This window comes from Vipera berus, assembly GCF_964194415.1.
Source record: "Vipera berus genome assembly, chromosome: 1".
NCBI classification, from domain to species: domain Eukaryota; kingdom Metazoa; phylum Chordata; class Lepidosauria; order Squamata; family Viperidae; genus Vipera; species Vipera berus.
In genome coordinates, this window is record NC_138202.1 from 37,533,450 (window position 1) to 37,547,725 (window position 14,276).

At 41.7% G+C, this 14,276-nt stretch overlaps 1 protein-coding gene across 6 annotated transcripts in view; it reads right to left on the minus strand.

Annotated features, from left to right (window-relative positions):
- The window catches only part of EVL (Enah/Vasp-like), a 178,061-nt gene extending 169,373 nt beyond the window's left edge, over nucleotides 1-8,688 (minus strand). For 5 of the 6 annotated variants that reach the window (XM_081314080.1, XM_081314079.1, XM_081314081.1 and 2 more), the window contains exon 1: nucleotides 7,652-7,760. In XM_081314080.1, the coding sequence (XP_081170206.1) occupies nucleotides 7,652-7,689 (38 nt within the window). In that variant the 5' untranslated portion in view covers nucleotides 7,690-7,760. Of the gene's footprint in view, nucleotides 1-7,651; nucleotides 7,761-8,083 lie in introns of those variants that run through there. The other variant, XM_081314082.1, reaches the window with a different exon arrangement.
- Nucleotides 8,689-14,276: the final 5,588 nt, after the last annotated feature.

Below are 14,276 nucleotides of genomic sequence, written 5' to 3' on the forward strand. Positions count from 1 at the left end.
AGTCTCCAAGAATCAGACATAACAGAGCAGAAGGGGAAAAAATGAAGTTACCTTGTAAAGCAAATAATAGATTAAAAGAGATAATTAGGCCTGGGAACATTCTTAGAGCTGCTCATGTCTCCTATTATTTAAATAACAAAATATGGTCAGATAGGTAGGGACACTGCTTTACATTAGAATCAATGTATTTTCAATTCAGGGGATTCCTCAAGATAAGCCTGGCCTTACAGCCAAGCACAAGCACCAACCAGAATGGGAGGCAGAGCTGAAGCCTGAGCTGTAAGGGACTCATTCAGAATGCTTTGGGACCTGCTCGAATCCAATTGCAATTAGATTCTGGCCTCCTGCGTACTACATTTCAAAGGACTGTGCTAAGTAAAGAGAAAAAAATCATACCACCCATCATTTGCCTAAAATAAAACAGCAAGTCAGAGGTATACAGGATTTAGTGAGTGGCTAACTTTGTTGAGCCAGAGGTCACTTGTGATTAGATCACATCAATGGTTGTCAAAGTGTGGCCTGGGGACCAATGGGATCTCTGAGAAGATTTCAGGGGGGTCTGCAAAGTGGAATAAATATTCTTTAATTAGTTTTAATTTCTGATACAGTAAATATTGACAGTTAAAACCCACACAAATCAAAGCTCTTTGGGATACTCAATAATTTTTAAGAACATAAAGGGGCCAGAAGACCAACATGTTTGGGAAGCATTGGTTCACATCTGAAAATGAGCAGCTTTTGAGGTTTGATTAAAATCCTTGGTTATTATTTTATTACTATAAATAAGATCCTTGGTTATTATTTTATTACTATAATTAGACTTCTATCTAATCTTTTAAAATATGTTTTGATCCAGGCAGCAAGCATACTTAATACTCCAGCCTAATTTCCCCACGACAGTCCTATGAGGTGGATTGGACTGAAAGAGAATGACTGGTCCAAGCCACCCAGCCAGCTTTTATGGATCAGGCAGGTCTGGAACTCACAGTTTTCTGGCTTCTAGGCCAGCACTTTAGCTTTTGCACTCTACTGTGATTATTTAGCGTCTCATTTTGAAAAACTATTTTATAAGCTGTTTTGTAAAATCTAACAACTGATTTAAATTATGGAAAATATCATTGTTTCATCCCTTACACTTTCACCCTAACTCATGACATTCAACACCACTATACTGTACTCAGAAAAGAGTAGTGTTGCTTCTTTTAAAATACTTTGCCTTCAACTTATCCATCTGAAATTTTGCAACGTGTATTCCCAATGGGTAGCCACCAATGCAAACTTCATCACATTCTCTCTCTCTCTCTCTCTCTCTCACACACACACACACATACACACACATAAACACAAAAGGTTCTAAGAGTTTGGTTCCTTTAACAGTTTTAAAGGAACAGAGCACAAAAAAATCAACATACAAAAACTGGAACTCTTTTTCCCCTAGAAAAGGTTTGGTTTTGCAGAATATCCCATTCTAATACTTCAAACATATTTCAAACATTTATGTTTACTCCACATGAAACTATGGAAAAAACTTCACTATGAATTCAGCTTTTAAGTAAAAATGGACTACCTTTGACATGATCCAGTTTTGACCAAGAAACTTTAGAGTTCTTGATTTAATTCTAATACTGATTGGATGGCCTCTGCACAGGTTTATTAAAAGGGAAGAAAAAATAAGAATGTATTTATTTTAATTAAAGACAAATACCAAGAAATAATGTGCAATTAAGAATCAATACATGGACAAAATGATAGCTTTTCTTCATTGCATGCAGTTTGCCACTTTGAGTCTACTGAGTATTACCGTAATTCACATACTATAGTCGCACTGATTTTGTAATCTGAATATGTACTCAGAAACATGTTGCCAAATTTTAAGTGAACTGTCTGTTTACACAGCAGGGAGCTAAATCCATGCCAGGATGTTTCTTCCCAGAGCTTTTTGGCACCTCCGCTACCTCAAGTATTTTGCTTTTTGCCACTGCTGCCGATGATCTTTGCTCTTCTTTATACACATTATTTATTCTTTTTGTATTATGCATTGTTTGCATATTCTCCTTTTTATAGTTATCGTATAATGTTAATTACTCAGGATTTTTTTTTTCAAATTTTGACTTATTTAAAAAAAAATTAAGCCTCTCAAACATTAATGGAGAGGATGACATAACAACACTTTAAATAAAGGCATATTGAAGCAATCCATCTTCCCAGTCACTACAAAATGCTTAGAATTCACAAACAAGATGCAAAAACATCCCAGCTTGTCTAATATTTTATCATCTAATAGTCAGCTCAAGATTTACAATGGTGGTGGACAAGCGTTTGAATATCCAACAATTCTCCCTAGAGTAAGACCTTGAAAATTAAAAAATGCATTCATTATTTCAGAAATTTATTGGCCTAATAATGATATTTCATTAAGGTTTTTCCCCTTGTGGTCCATCAGGCTGGGTGTTTTTTGTTTGTTTGAATGTAATTTTTAATGACAGTAGACTTGGGCAGCAAGTAGACAAAGAATTTTGTTGTTTAATCACAAGTATATGGGTTGAGCACCAAGCACCCAGGTTTACAAATATTTATATCCTGAAATTTAAATAATTTACAATGATTTCTAATGCAACGTACAATAAATTAATTCAAAGATCATGCTGAATCATGCTTTGTTGGAATATAAACAGGAAACCTTTCTTGCCAGCAAATTGCCTATACAATATTACCTGCCAATACATCATTGAGCTTTTTCATTGGACCCCCTTTTGTCCTCTGCTATACTGAAAAGAATATATTTATTTTATTTATATATTTAATTCAATTTATATACTGCCCTTTTCCTGAAGGACTCGGGGCGGTTTACAGGGCAAAATTAAAACAATACAATATAAAAATTAAAATAAAATTAAATCAATAGCCCCAAAATTTAAAATTAGAATTTAAAAACCTTAAAACCCCTCAGTCCAGGCCAGCTAACTCAAAAAGCCAAAGCTTTGTAAAGAAATTATATAGAATTCCCCTTTATCTTAATATTATTCTGCTTTATTTTACCTTCCTCTCCAAACATATCTCCAACTCTGCTGTCCTAGTCCCACATCCAATACTCTTTAGAGACTAAAATTGCAATTGTATACTCACTAATTTGGTAGTAAGTTGTAAACAGATATCCAAAATATCATACAAAATCCAAGTAAAGATCTCTGTCTTTGGAGCTTTGAAATAGGATCTCCAAAAACAAAATGTGAAGATCTGGTGCACACAGTGTCCTAAGTTACAATGTGTTTTATTTGGTTTTTGGCTCAGTGTATCTGCAATCCTAGCCACTATAGTTTATTCAATAAACCATAGTTTAATATGTTTAGTTCAATGATGGTAAAAGTAAACTTCTACATTTAGGCAAGAAAAATCAAATGCACAGGTATAGAATAGGTGATATCTGGCTCAATAGGAGTAACTGTGAGAAATCTTGGACAATGGACAATCACTCAAATATGATCCAGCAGTGTGCTATAGCTGCCAGAAAAAGCACAGTCCTAGTCTGCATTAACATAGGGATAGAATCAAGATCATGTGAAGTGTTAATACCACTTTATAATGCCTTGGTAAGACGACACTTGGAATATTGCATCCAGTTTTGGGCGCCATGATTTAAAAAAAATGTTGAGACTCCAGAAAAAGTGAGAGAACAGCAACAAAGATTATTAGGGGATTGGAGGCTAAAACGTGCAAAACGGTTGCAGGAATTGGTTATGTCTAGTTTAATGAGAAGAAGGACTAGGGGTGACATTATAGCAGTGTTCCAATACCTAAGTGGCTGCCACAAAGAAGAAGGAATTAAGCTATTCTCCAAAACACATGAAGGCAGGAAAAGAAGCAATGGATGGAAATAATTGTCTGAAATGGTATAGCAGGGGGTTGGACTTGAAGACCTCCAAGGTTCCTTCCAACTCTGTTATTCTGTTAATATATCATGGCTTAGCACTGTAGGAACTCAAAGTCTTGATCCATCCTCTTTTATATTAAAGAAAAACAGTTTGCTTTTTGCCTGCACACAGTGTATCATTCTCAATAAGGATGAAGTTAAAACACTGCCTCCTCTGTGTATGCCAGGAGATCTAGGAGAGGAAAACAGTTGGTGGCAACTACAGACAATGCCTGGCTATCAAGGCTTGCCAAGATTGTGAACCCTCTGTCAACATTACAGAGCCAGCTTTAGAGTCTATAAAAAGAAGAGAAAGCCTTCACATGCACGAATATAAGAGGTCAGCTATTTTGTGATCAGAAAAAACAAGGTTTGTCTCCTATGCACTAAGTAAGCCTGTCTTCAGTGGATGCTCACGAAAATAATAAATATTTTCCTTTTTCTACCAAACAACTTTTTAAGCATTCTGCTGACCATCACCCCTAAAAAACATGGGGAAAAATGAGACCTTTGAGAGACATTCTGATTAGCTCATTTACTGTCAGAGGTAGCAAAAGACAAGACTTACACATTACACATACATATGTAGTCTATGGAGTTCCATATCAGTACACTATTTTCTGCTGTTGTCTGCATCTTTTAATAAACCCTGGCATACTCTGTCATACCAATGTAAGTAATGATGGGCAATCATGCCAAAACATACCATCCACTCACATGACATCTATTCATCCCATTGAAGGACTGAGAGACACAATTATACTTCAGTGTCCTTTTATTCCTGGAATGTCCAGTTCCTGTCTAATAAATAACCTGTGCCTAGCAAGCAGCTGCAAACATTCTGACATTTCAGAATGTGCTCCCATCATAGTCATAATTATGTCCTGGGAATCAACTAAAAGAGTATCTCAATAAACAAAATTCAACAGAGACCAAAATCACCTCCTTCCATTTCATGTTGATCTTGCCCCAAGAGGCTTCCATATAAATTATCAAGTGCCATAAACAGTGGCAATTATACCAGTTGCACAGAGTTTGCATTTTAAACCCAAAGCTTCAGCAAGAACTCCATTCCACATTTTTTTCTAAAGGCACATGCTTAAATAATGCATGGAGAAGAAAATGCTAGGTTCACTCATTTGTACAAGCAACAGTTTCTCAAAACAACAACAATAACAATCCGGACTTCTGTGCCATTTATTCTCTATGCCCCAAGAAAGAAATGCAAAGATTGTTGTGCCATTGGCAAGAAATGTAACAATAACATAAATCCAGAAACAATCACACGTATAAGCAAATAAAAGACCACCACCATTATATCTAAGATCTTAATTACAGACCTCATTACAGACCCTGGACAGGAAATCCTCAGTGGCACATCTTTTCTTAATAGTCACATCTCTTCCTATGCAGTATCATCGCTTCCAATAGTAGAGAATACAGGTAGCTCAGTGTATCACTGATGCCTGTTCACTTGTTTTTTCACTGAACCCAATCTGCCCCATAGTTCAAGAAGATAATCCCAACATCAGGAGTAGTAGCTGTTTATATTCTCAGAAAGCAGCATTGGAAGAATGAGAAGATCAGAAGATTAGCAGAAATCATCATTTGGTTCAGTGCTAGAACCTATATCTTGGTTGGCAGCTATCAATGTTATCTACCTAAATTTGTCCTGCAAGACATATATAGTATATAAATCTTAAACTCCATATTTATTTTACATCATAAAGTGAGAAAATGCAATGAAGAAATCTCTTCCCTATGTCAAAACCATGCATATTCTTAAATACAAAGGAAAATGCAGGACATGCACTACAGTATGCAGAGAAACAGATATAAGACTTCAATGAATTACCTTCCAAGAGATAATGGAAGGAGTCTTAGCACTGTCAGTTAATGCATGGCAACAGCGATGAAGGAAAGGCACACCCACATTCATGGCAACAGAAGTGAGCAGTACATTTTCCCTGCCTCTGTTGCCATGCATATATTCTGTTTTCTCCACATGAACCATTCCATAATTGTTATTTGGAATATAAAAACCTATTTTCATTGTTCCCTTCTCTTCCCCTCCCCATGTAACAGCTGATTGATAAAACAATTTACATATGCTTTGAGCAATACTAAAATCACATGCATATAGAACTGAGAGTCTCTTTATTAATTACATACACAAAGAGCTATTTCCCACAACTCAGTTTAATGCTTTGCTCTCATCTGTGAGCCATCATAAACCTAAACTTTAAAGCCTTTCCCACTGTTAATTCTAACTGCCTCTGTTCTGGCTTACAGTCAGAAGACGATGTTCTCATTTCCCATGTAGGGAAGGCTGCTTTATCCTTCCCGCTTCTTAATACTGTATCATCAGTTGGAGGGGAAACCATCTACCAATCACAACATTGAGCCAACTAATGATGGGTTTGACACATGGCTAAATTCATAATTCATCTCCCTGAACCTGCCCTCCACTTTCACCTGCAATCTCTTCCAGTCAGGAGAGAACAGCTTCCTGTAGCCCAGACCTGCTAAAGGCCAATTAGTGCAATTAGCTCAAAACAACAGCTTGGTGGGGATTACACAAGCCCACTCTTTTCTGCTGCTTGTCATGTACCTCTTCCACCCCAGAAGAACATGGAATTTATTTTTAGAAAGCAATCAAAACAACAGGTAGAAGAAGCGGGAGAGAGATGTTGTACTAAGAAGTTCAAATAGAGAGCTAATTTGTTGTGATCCTCAAGCAATCCGATCTCCACCAGTGCTGGTCAATATTATTTGGGCAGTTCCAAACTGGGGTTGGTAAAGAAACCTAATGTAACCCCCCCAATCACCACCTGACAGAACCATCAACAAAATGGTTGTAAAACTGCCATAGCTAGTTAGCTACTCAAGAAAAAAAAAACATTAGATAGTTAGCACTGACTTGTTTACATAAAAGCATGCTATGTGGTTATTTTTTGTCAGGCTACACAGGACATAAGATCTTCCTGATTACAACATGGTATGCAAAGAAGTAATTATCATTTGTTCAACAAATTAATTTAAAAATACTAAATTATTGTTAGTACAAACTCAGGCAATCTGTCATACTAGCTTAAGACATGATAGCCAATAATATGCTAAACCACTCACAAGCATTGCATCCATATCTTCATTTGCTGAAAGACCGAAGGATCCAATAATCTTTATTTCACTGAAGAAAGGAAGAAACTACACAAAATGACAAGGTTTACATTTCTAAGACAAGCTCCAAGCCTGCCACCCACTTGGAAGTCATTCCTCTTAAGGCCAGCTGCCGTGATTTTATTGCTATTCTTTGAGGCCAATGTATTTCTACTATGTGCACTCACAGTAAAGCTGAATTACCTGAAGGGGAAATACACTGTTCCCCCAACTCTGAACAATGCCTATCTTCCAAAGGACTGGGGTTATGTGTTAAGTGCATGAAGGACCTTAGTTTTGAGAACATGAACGTATATGTGATCAGATGCAACTCACAACAGATGCAAGTTTTCAGGATGGCAATAGACCAGTAAAAGAAACATTTAGACAGATCTGCAGAAATCACCAAGAAATCTAAGTAAAAATTTGCACCATATCAGGGAGAAAGAAGCCCGACTATCTGCAAATGCTTGACAAATTCTAGACAGCGGTGAGAACCTGTCACACCCCAAACGACATCACTTGATAGGGCTTTCAGATTTACTGTACTGAGACTTTAATAAACTAGATAAGACAACTCACAAGATGCAGGTGTCACCCCACCATATCCCGCTGGCCATGAGGATGCCACAAAGGATTTTTTTTTTGGTCTCTCACAGCTGCGGATCCCGCCGCTATTAAAGAGCACAGGAGCAATGGATAATTAAAAAGAGAGTTGGCAGCTCTATTCATGTTCTCCATGGAAGCGGATACAGAAGCTCAATTCCGCCTAGACTGATGAAGCTCTAGAAATTCTAGGCCGGAGGCAAAGACGATTCGAGACTGCAATGCACACGTGTCCTTGCTAGAGGCAGACCCAAGAATCCCGCTCTTACACCACTCCGCGCATACTCCTCTGAAGGGCAGAACCAGCGTTACTTGCACCTGCCCGCTGCCAGGTGAAAGCGCCAGCCTTCCTCCCCGAGGAGGAGAAGAAAGAGAGCTCCAGCACCCGCCTCAGCTCGGCCGACTCACCTCATTTTCCCCGCAGCTGAGCTTTGCGCAGCCGTTTCTAGCCAGCCGCCTTTCCCCCCACCGCACAGCGGGAAGTTTCCCCGCCCCGGCCCGGGATTCGGCGACGCTCCTGCAGCAAAAGCCGCCGCCGCCGCAGCTGCTACTCTGGCTGTCAGATGCTCAATGGAGGAGCGCCCGAGAGGAGGAAGAAAAGCCCGCCGAGCTCTGGCGACTTCTTTCTTGCATCTGCTCTTCAATTCTGCCGCCTCGCTCGGCTCCTCCGGCTCGCAGACAGTGGCATCTTCTTACCTCCCCCCTGGCTAAGGGCGCTAGCTGGGGAGCCACTTCTCGGCGCCTGGCAGCTGGTCCAGGGCCCCGGCCATCTCCCCCCCCCCCCGCCGTTTTCCCGGGATGTGGCGAGGCAAGAGTGGGCGTGGGACAAATCGCTGGCGAGGGAGGAGGAGGAGGAGGAGGAGGAGGAGGCGCACAAAGCCCGCGGGGCTCTGCTGCCCACTGCTGCCGAGAGACACTTCCGCCAGCCTGTCTGCCGCTTCTGCAGCTCTCACGAGCACCGCGGACCTGGCAAGCCCATCCAGGCACGCGCAAAGGGGAGAACGCATGCGGAACGTTTCTGCAACACACACACACACACACACACACAAACACACACACACCGGCAAGCGCGCAGGCGCCTGTCGGTACAAGCAAGGTGTGGGCGCCCTTCTGCTCCGTCTCGTAGGACTGTGCTGGGTTGCTCTTTGAAAAGGAGTCGAGGCTCCGCCGCTGTTTTTTTTTCCCCTTGCAATTAATGCAGTCTTAGGGTACCCTATTTGTGCGCGCGCAAACTTTCGTGGGCTCTTGCCATTGTTATATTCCTTAAAACCAATACAAAATGTTAACACGTTTTGTGTATACCGTGTAGTTTTCTCCAGTCTGCCGTTGTGCCTTACCAGCTGGTCTATAATTCACCTCAAAACCAAACACTTATAGCTGGAAATACATTGGAGCTGAAGTCGCCTCAAAATCGGTAGTTCCAGTCGGTAAAGGTTGCTCTTTGCATTGAACAAAATAGAGCACAAACTTGTTAATAGCAGTAGTGGAGCTTACTTGCTGAGATGTGGTTACAAACTTTAAGCATTAAGATGCAGGAATTTGTATTTTCAATGGGTGTCGTCCGGTTGATCTAAAATGTCCTGAATTGGTAAGTGTGTGTATTCTGAAGTAAATAACCTTCAGTTTAATGGGTTTATTGTGTATGTCAAGTGAATGACTCTTTTAAGATATGGTAGCAGTTGGTGTTAGTAGAGAAATAGTTTCCATTTGCTGAATGGAAGGATCTCTTCTAAGTAGCTGGTACATAGGATCAAAGAAATGTTGTAGCGTGATTAAAATGGATAGCAAGAGATTTTACTCCTCCCCCCCAAAGTAGGTCATCCAATAAAGCTTTTTAGAAGGTAAACAAGAACAAACAACGCATTTCTTCACACAATGTATAATTAAGGTGTCAAATTCATCACAAGGCATGGTAGTGGCCACTCACTTGGAGAAATCTATTAAATATTAGTGGTTCCTTCTACTAATTACAAAGGAATACCAGTTGCAAAGCAACAGAGTTGGAAGGCCCTCTGTTCCTCTGTTCTTGCTTGACAGCACCCCAGTGGCCATTGTGAGAAACTATTGATTCTATGGATTGATCCAGCAGAAAAACTGTTACATGGAAATTAACAAATCATGAACTTGATCTTGAGAAATCCTAAATGAAAAATCATCCTGACAAGACTTGCTTTTATATTTCAGTTTGGAGGAGATGGATAAATTATATTCAAAACAAATATGGGACTAAAAAGTACCATTTAGCTTATGAGTAGATTTTAGTGGGATATTGTTATTGGTACGTTGTTTGTAGTTATGTTAAAGGAGAGTTAAAGCGCATTATGAATTTGGTTAATTGTATATTATGCATAATTTTTATTTAGAATATGATTATTGTAACTATAATCCTGTATTTAGCTCTGGGAAGTGGGGGGGGGAAGTGGGTGGGTTTGGGGTGGGAGGGATTTGGGGATATATTGTAAAATTTTGTTTTTGTAAAACTCTTTAATAAAAAAAAGACTTGCTTTTATAGTATTAGATCAGGGCTTTTCAACCTTTTCACCCATTGTACCACTTTTAGGATAAGGCAATGTCCGAGTACCACCAGTCGCCCAGCAAAGTATCAAAAACTTGACCAAAAAAGAAAGAGCAATTCCCTTAGTGACTGTTCAAAGTTACGATGGCACTGAAAAAGTGACTTATGACCATTTTTCACACCTATGACCGTTGCAGCATCCCCAGGGTCATGTGATTTACATTCAGATGCTTGGCAACCAATTCATATTTATGATGGTCACATTGTTCCAGGGTCATGTGATTGCCTTTTGCAACCTCGTGACAAGCACTTAATATATCTCTCTCCCTCTCTCTCCCCTTTTCTCTCTCCCTCTATTTCTCTCCCACCCTTTTTCTCTCCTCTTTCTTCTTCTCCCTCTCCCTCTATTTCTTTCTCTCCCTCTCCCTCCCTCTATTTCTCTCCCTTTCTCTCTCTCCCTTTCCCTATTTCTTTCGCTCTCCCATTTTCCCTTCCTTCCTTCTTTCCTTCCTTCCTTTCTTCCTTCCCTCCCTTTGTCCTTTCCTCCTTCCCTCCCTCCGTCATTTCCTTCCTCTACTGGGGAAAGAGCAAAGGGCAAGTACTAGTAGCGCCAGAAAGAATGAAGCGATTGGGCCAAAGCCGAAAGAATGCACAGCTGTGGATGTATCTGCTGGTGAAAGGAAAGTCTAATGCTGTAAAGATTTTTTCTCCATAGGAACCTGGAATGTAAGATCCATGAATCAAGGCAAGCTAGACATGGTCAAAAAAGAGATGACAAGACTGAACATCAATATCTTAGGAATCACCGAACTAAAATGGACAGGAATGGGTGAATTTAATTCAGATGACCATCAGGTATACTACTGTGGGCAAGAATCCCTCAGAAGAAATGGAGTAGCCTTCATAGTCAATAAAAGAGTAGGAAAAGCAATACTGGGATACAATCCCCAAAATGACAGAATGATCTCAGTTCGAATCCAAGGCAAACCATTCAATATCACAGTAGACCAAGTCTATGCCCGAACCAACGGTGCTGAAGAGGATGAAATTGACCGGTTCTATGAAGCCCTACAGCACCTTATAGAACTAACATCAAAAAGTGATGTCCTTATCATCATGGGGGATTGGAATAATGCTAAAGTAGGAAGCCAAAAGATAACTGGAATAACAGGCAAGTTTGGCCTTGGAGTATAAAATGAAGCAGGGCACAGGCTGATAGAATTTTGTCAAGAGAATACGATGGTGATAGCAAACACTCTTTTCCAACACCCCAAGAGACGGCTTTACACATGGACATCACCAGACGGTCAACACAGAAATCAGATTGACTATGTGCTCTGCAGCCAAAGATGGAGAAGCTCTATACAGTCAGTAAAAACAAGACCAGGAGCTGACTGTGGCTCAGACCATGAGCTTCTCATTGCAAAATTTAGGCTTAAACTGAAGAAAGTAGGGAAAAGCACCAGGCCACTCAGGTATGAACTAAATCATATCCCAGACGAATATACAGTAGAGGTGACAAATAGATTTAAGGAATTAGATCTGATAGACAGAGTGCCTGAAGAACTATGGACGGAGGTTCACAACATTGTACAAGAAGTAGCAACTAAAACCATCCCAAAGAAAAAGAAATGCAAGAAAGCAAAATGGCTGTCTGAGGAAGCTTTGCAAATAGCTGAGGATAGGAGGGAAGTGAAAGGCAAGGGAGAAAAAGAAAGATACACCCAATTGAATGCAGAATTCCAGAGAATAACTAGAAGAGATACAAATGCCTTCTTAAATGAACAGTGCAAAAAAATAGAAGAAAACAATAGAATAGGGTGGACTAGAGATCTCTTCAAGAAAATTGGAGAGATGAAGGGAATGTTTCATGCAAAAATGGGCATGATAAAGGACCAAAATGGCAGGGACCTAACAGAGGCAGAAGAGATTATGAAGAGGTGGCAAAATTACACAGAAGAACTATACAAGAACGAGCTTAACGTCCCTGATAACCACGATGAGGTGGTCACTGACCTCGAGCCAGACATCCTAGAACAGACATGTCAAACACAAGGCCTGGGGGCCAGATCTGGCCTGCGAAGTGGTTTCATGTGGCCCACGAAGCCATCCTGGAAACAGTGAGGGAACGGCTCCCGCTGCCTTGGCCCCGGCCCAGGCCAGCCGGAAGCCAATGTACAATTTCATGGTGGTCATCTATGCTGAAATACATTCAGTCTTAGCTCCACAAGGCCAGCTGGAAACAGTGAGGGACCCGCCTGTGCTGCATCGGCACTGGCCCCTGGGTGCACGCTGGGGAGGTATCACCCTTTGTGAGGAATGAAGAAATGCACCACTGCCTGGGAGTGGCCAGCACACGGCCCTGCCTACTTTGGGCAGACTAGGGCCTGGGCAGCGTTGCGCTTCTCTTCAGATTCATACCACCCGGCTCAGCCTCTCAGCACTGTGAGAAGAGCACACCGCTGCCTGCCAAAACTGGGCAGGCTGGGGGCTGGGCAGCACTGCATAGGTAACATCAACTCATGCTGCTCATGGCATCCCTTCCCCCAGAGCCTACCAAGCTGGATATGTGAAGTAGGCGAGGGCCATGTTCTGGCCACTTCCAGGCGATGGTGCATTTCTTCATTCCTCATGAAGGATGGCACTTCCCCAGCTGCGTTTCTTGCCTGTTTTTCTCCCTCCCTCATCTCACATATTTTCCCACCACTCAGGAAGGGAGGGAGGGTCTGAGGGAAGTCCTGCCTTAGTCCTTCCCTGCTGCCCTTTCACCATCCCCTTGCCCCCTCCTCCTGGCCTATCCTGGGGGGTCTCCCATCCTATTGCTAAGGAAGCTTTGGATACAAAGCCAGGTCTCTTCACATGGAGAGGGAGTGGGCCTCCCTGTTGACTTTGCCCTCGTACCCCTCATGAGCAATCTGGCTAAGGAGAGCAAGCACAGCAGCAGCAGCCTTGAGGAGGAGGTAAGTGCAGCTGGGCACCACCTTGGGGAAGTGGGGCTGGGCTTAGTGCCGTGGGTGCTTGAGGGTTGGGCTAGGCATTTGACCTCCACGCCACCATCCAACCCGCCCCCAAGGCCAGAGAGGAACAGTGAGGCTCCTCCAGTGGACCATGCCTTGGCACTTGCCCCGGTCCCATCTCCTTCTGCCAGAGACCCTCAGATCTGTCCCACTCCTGCCCAGGCCCCCATTGGTACCCTTGATGCGAATGATGTAGAACTGGCCACGCCTACCCAGTAGGCCACGCCCACCATGGCCACTCCCACCCGGCCCGCCAAGGGCAACTGCAATGCTGATGCTGCCCTCAATGAAATTGAGTTTGACACCCCTGTCCTAGAATGTGAAATGAAATGGGCCTTAGGAAAGCTGAGCAACAACAACGCTAGTGGAGGAGACAGTATTCCAACTGAGCTATTCAAAATCTTAAAAGACGATGCAGTAAAAGTGCTACACTCAATTTGCCAGCAAATTTGGAAAACTCAACAGGATTGGAAAATCAGTTTACATTCCAATTCCAAAGAAAGGCAGTGCCAAAGAATGTTCAAACTATCGCACCATTGCACTCATTTCACATGCTAGTAAAGTTATGCTTAAAATCCTACAAGCTAGACTCCAGCAGTATGTGGATCGAGAACTACCAGAAGTACAGGCAGGATTTCGAAGAGGCAGAGGAACTAGAGATCAAATTGCCAACATACACTGGATCATGGAGAAAGCTAGGGAGTTCCAGAAAAACATCTACTTCTGCTTCATGACTATGCTAAAGCCTTTGATTGTGTGGATCACAACAAACTCTGGCAAGTTCTTAAAGAGATGGGAGTACCAGACCATCTTATTTATCTCTTGAGAAACCTATATGCGGGTCAAGAAGCAACAGTGAGAACTGGACACGGAACCACTGATTGGTTCAAAATTGGGAAAGGAGTCCGGCAAGGTTGTATACTGTCACCCTGCCTATTTAACTTATATGCAGAGCACTTCATGAGAAAGGCACGGCTAGATGAATCAAAAATTGGAATTAAGATTGCCGGGAGAATTATCAACAACCTAAGATATGCAGATGATACCACTCTAATGGCAGAAAGTGAAG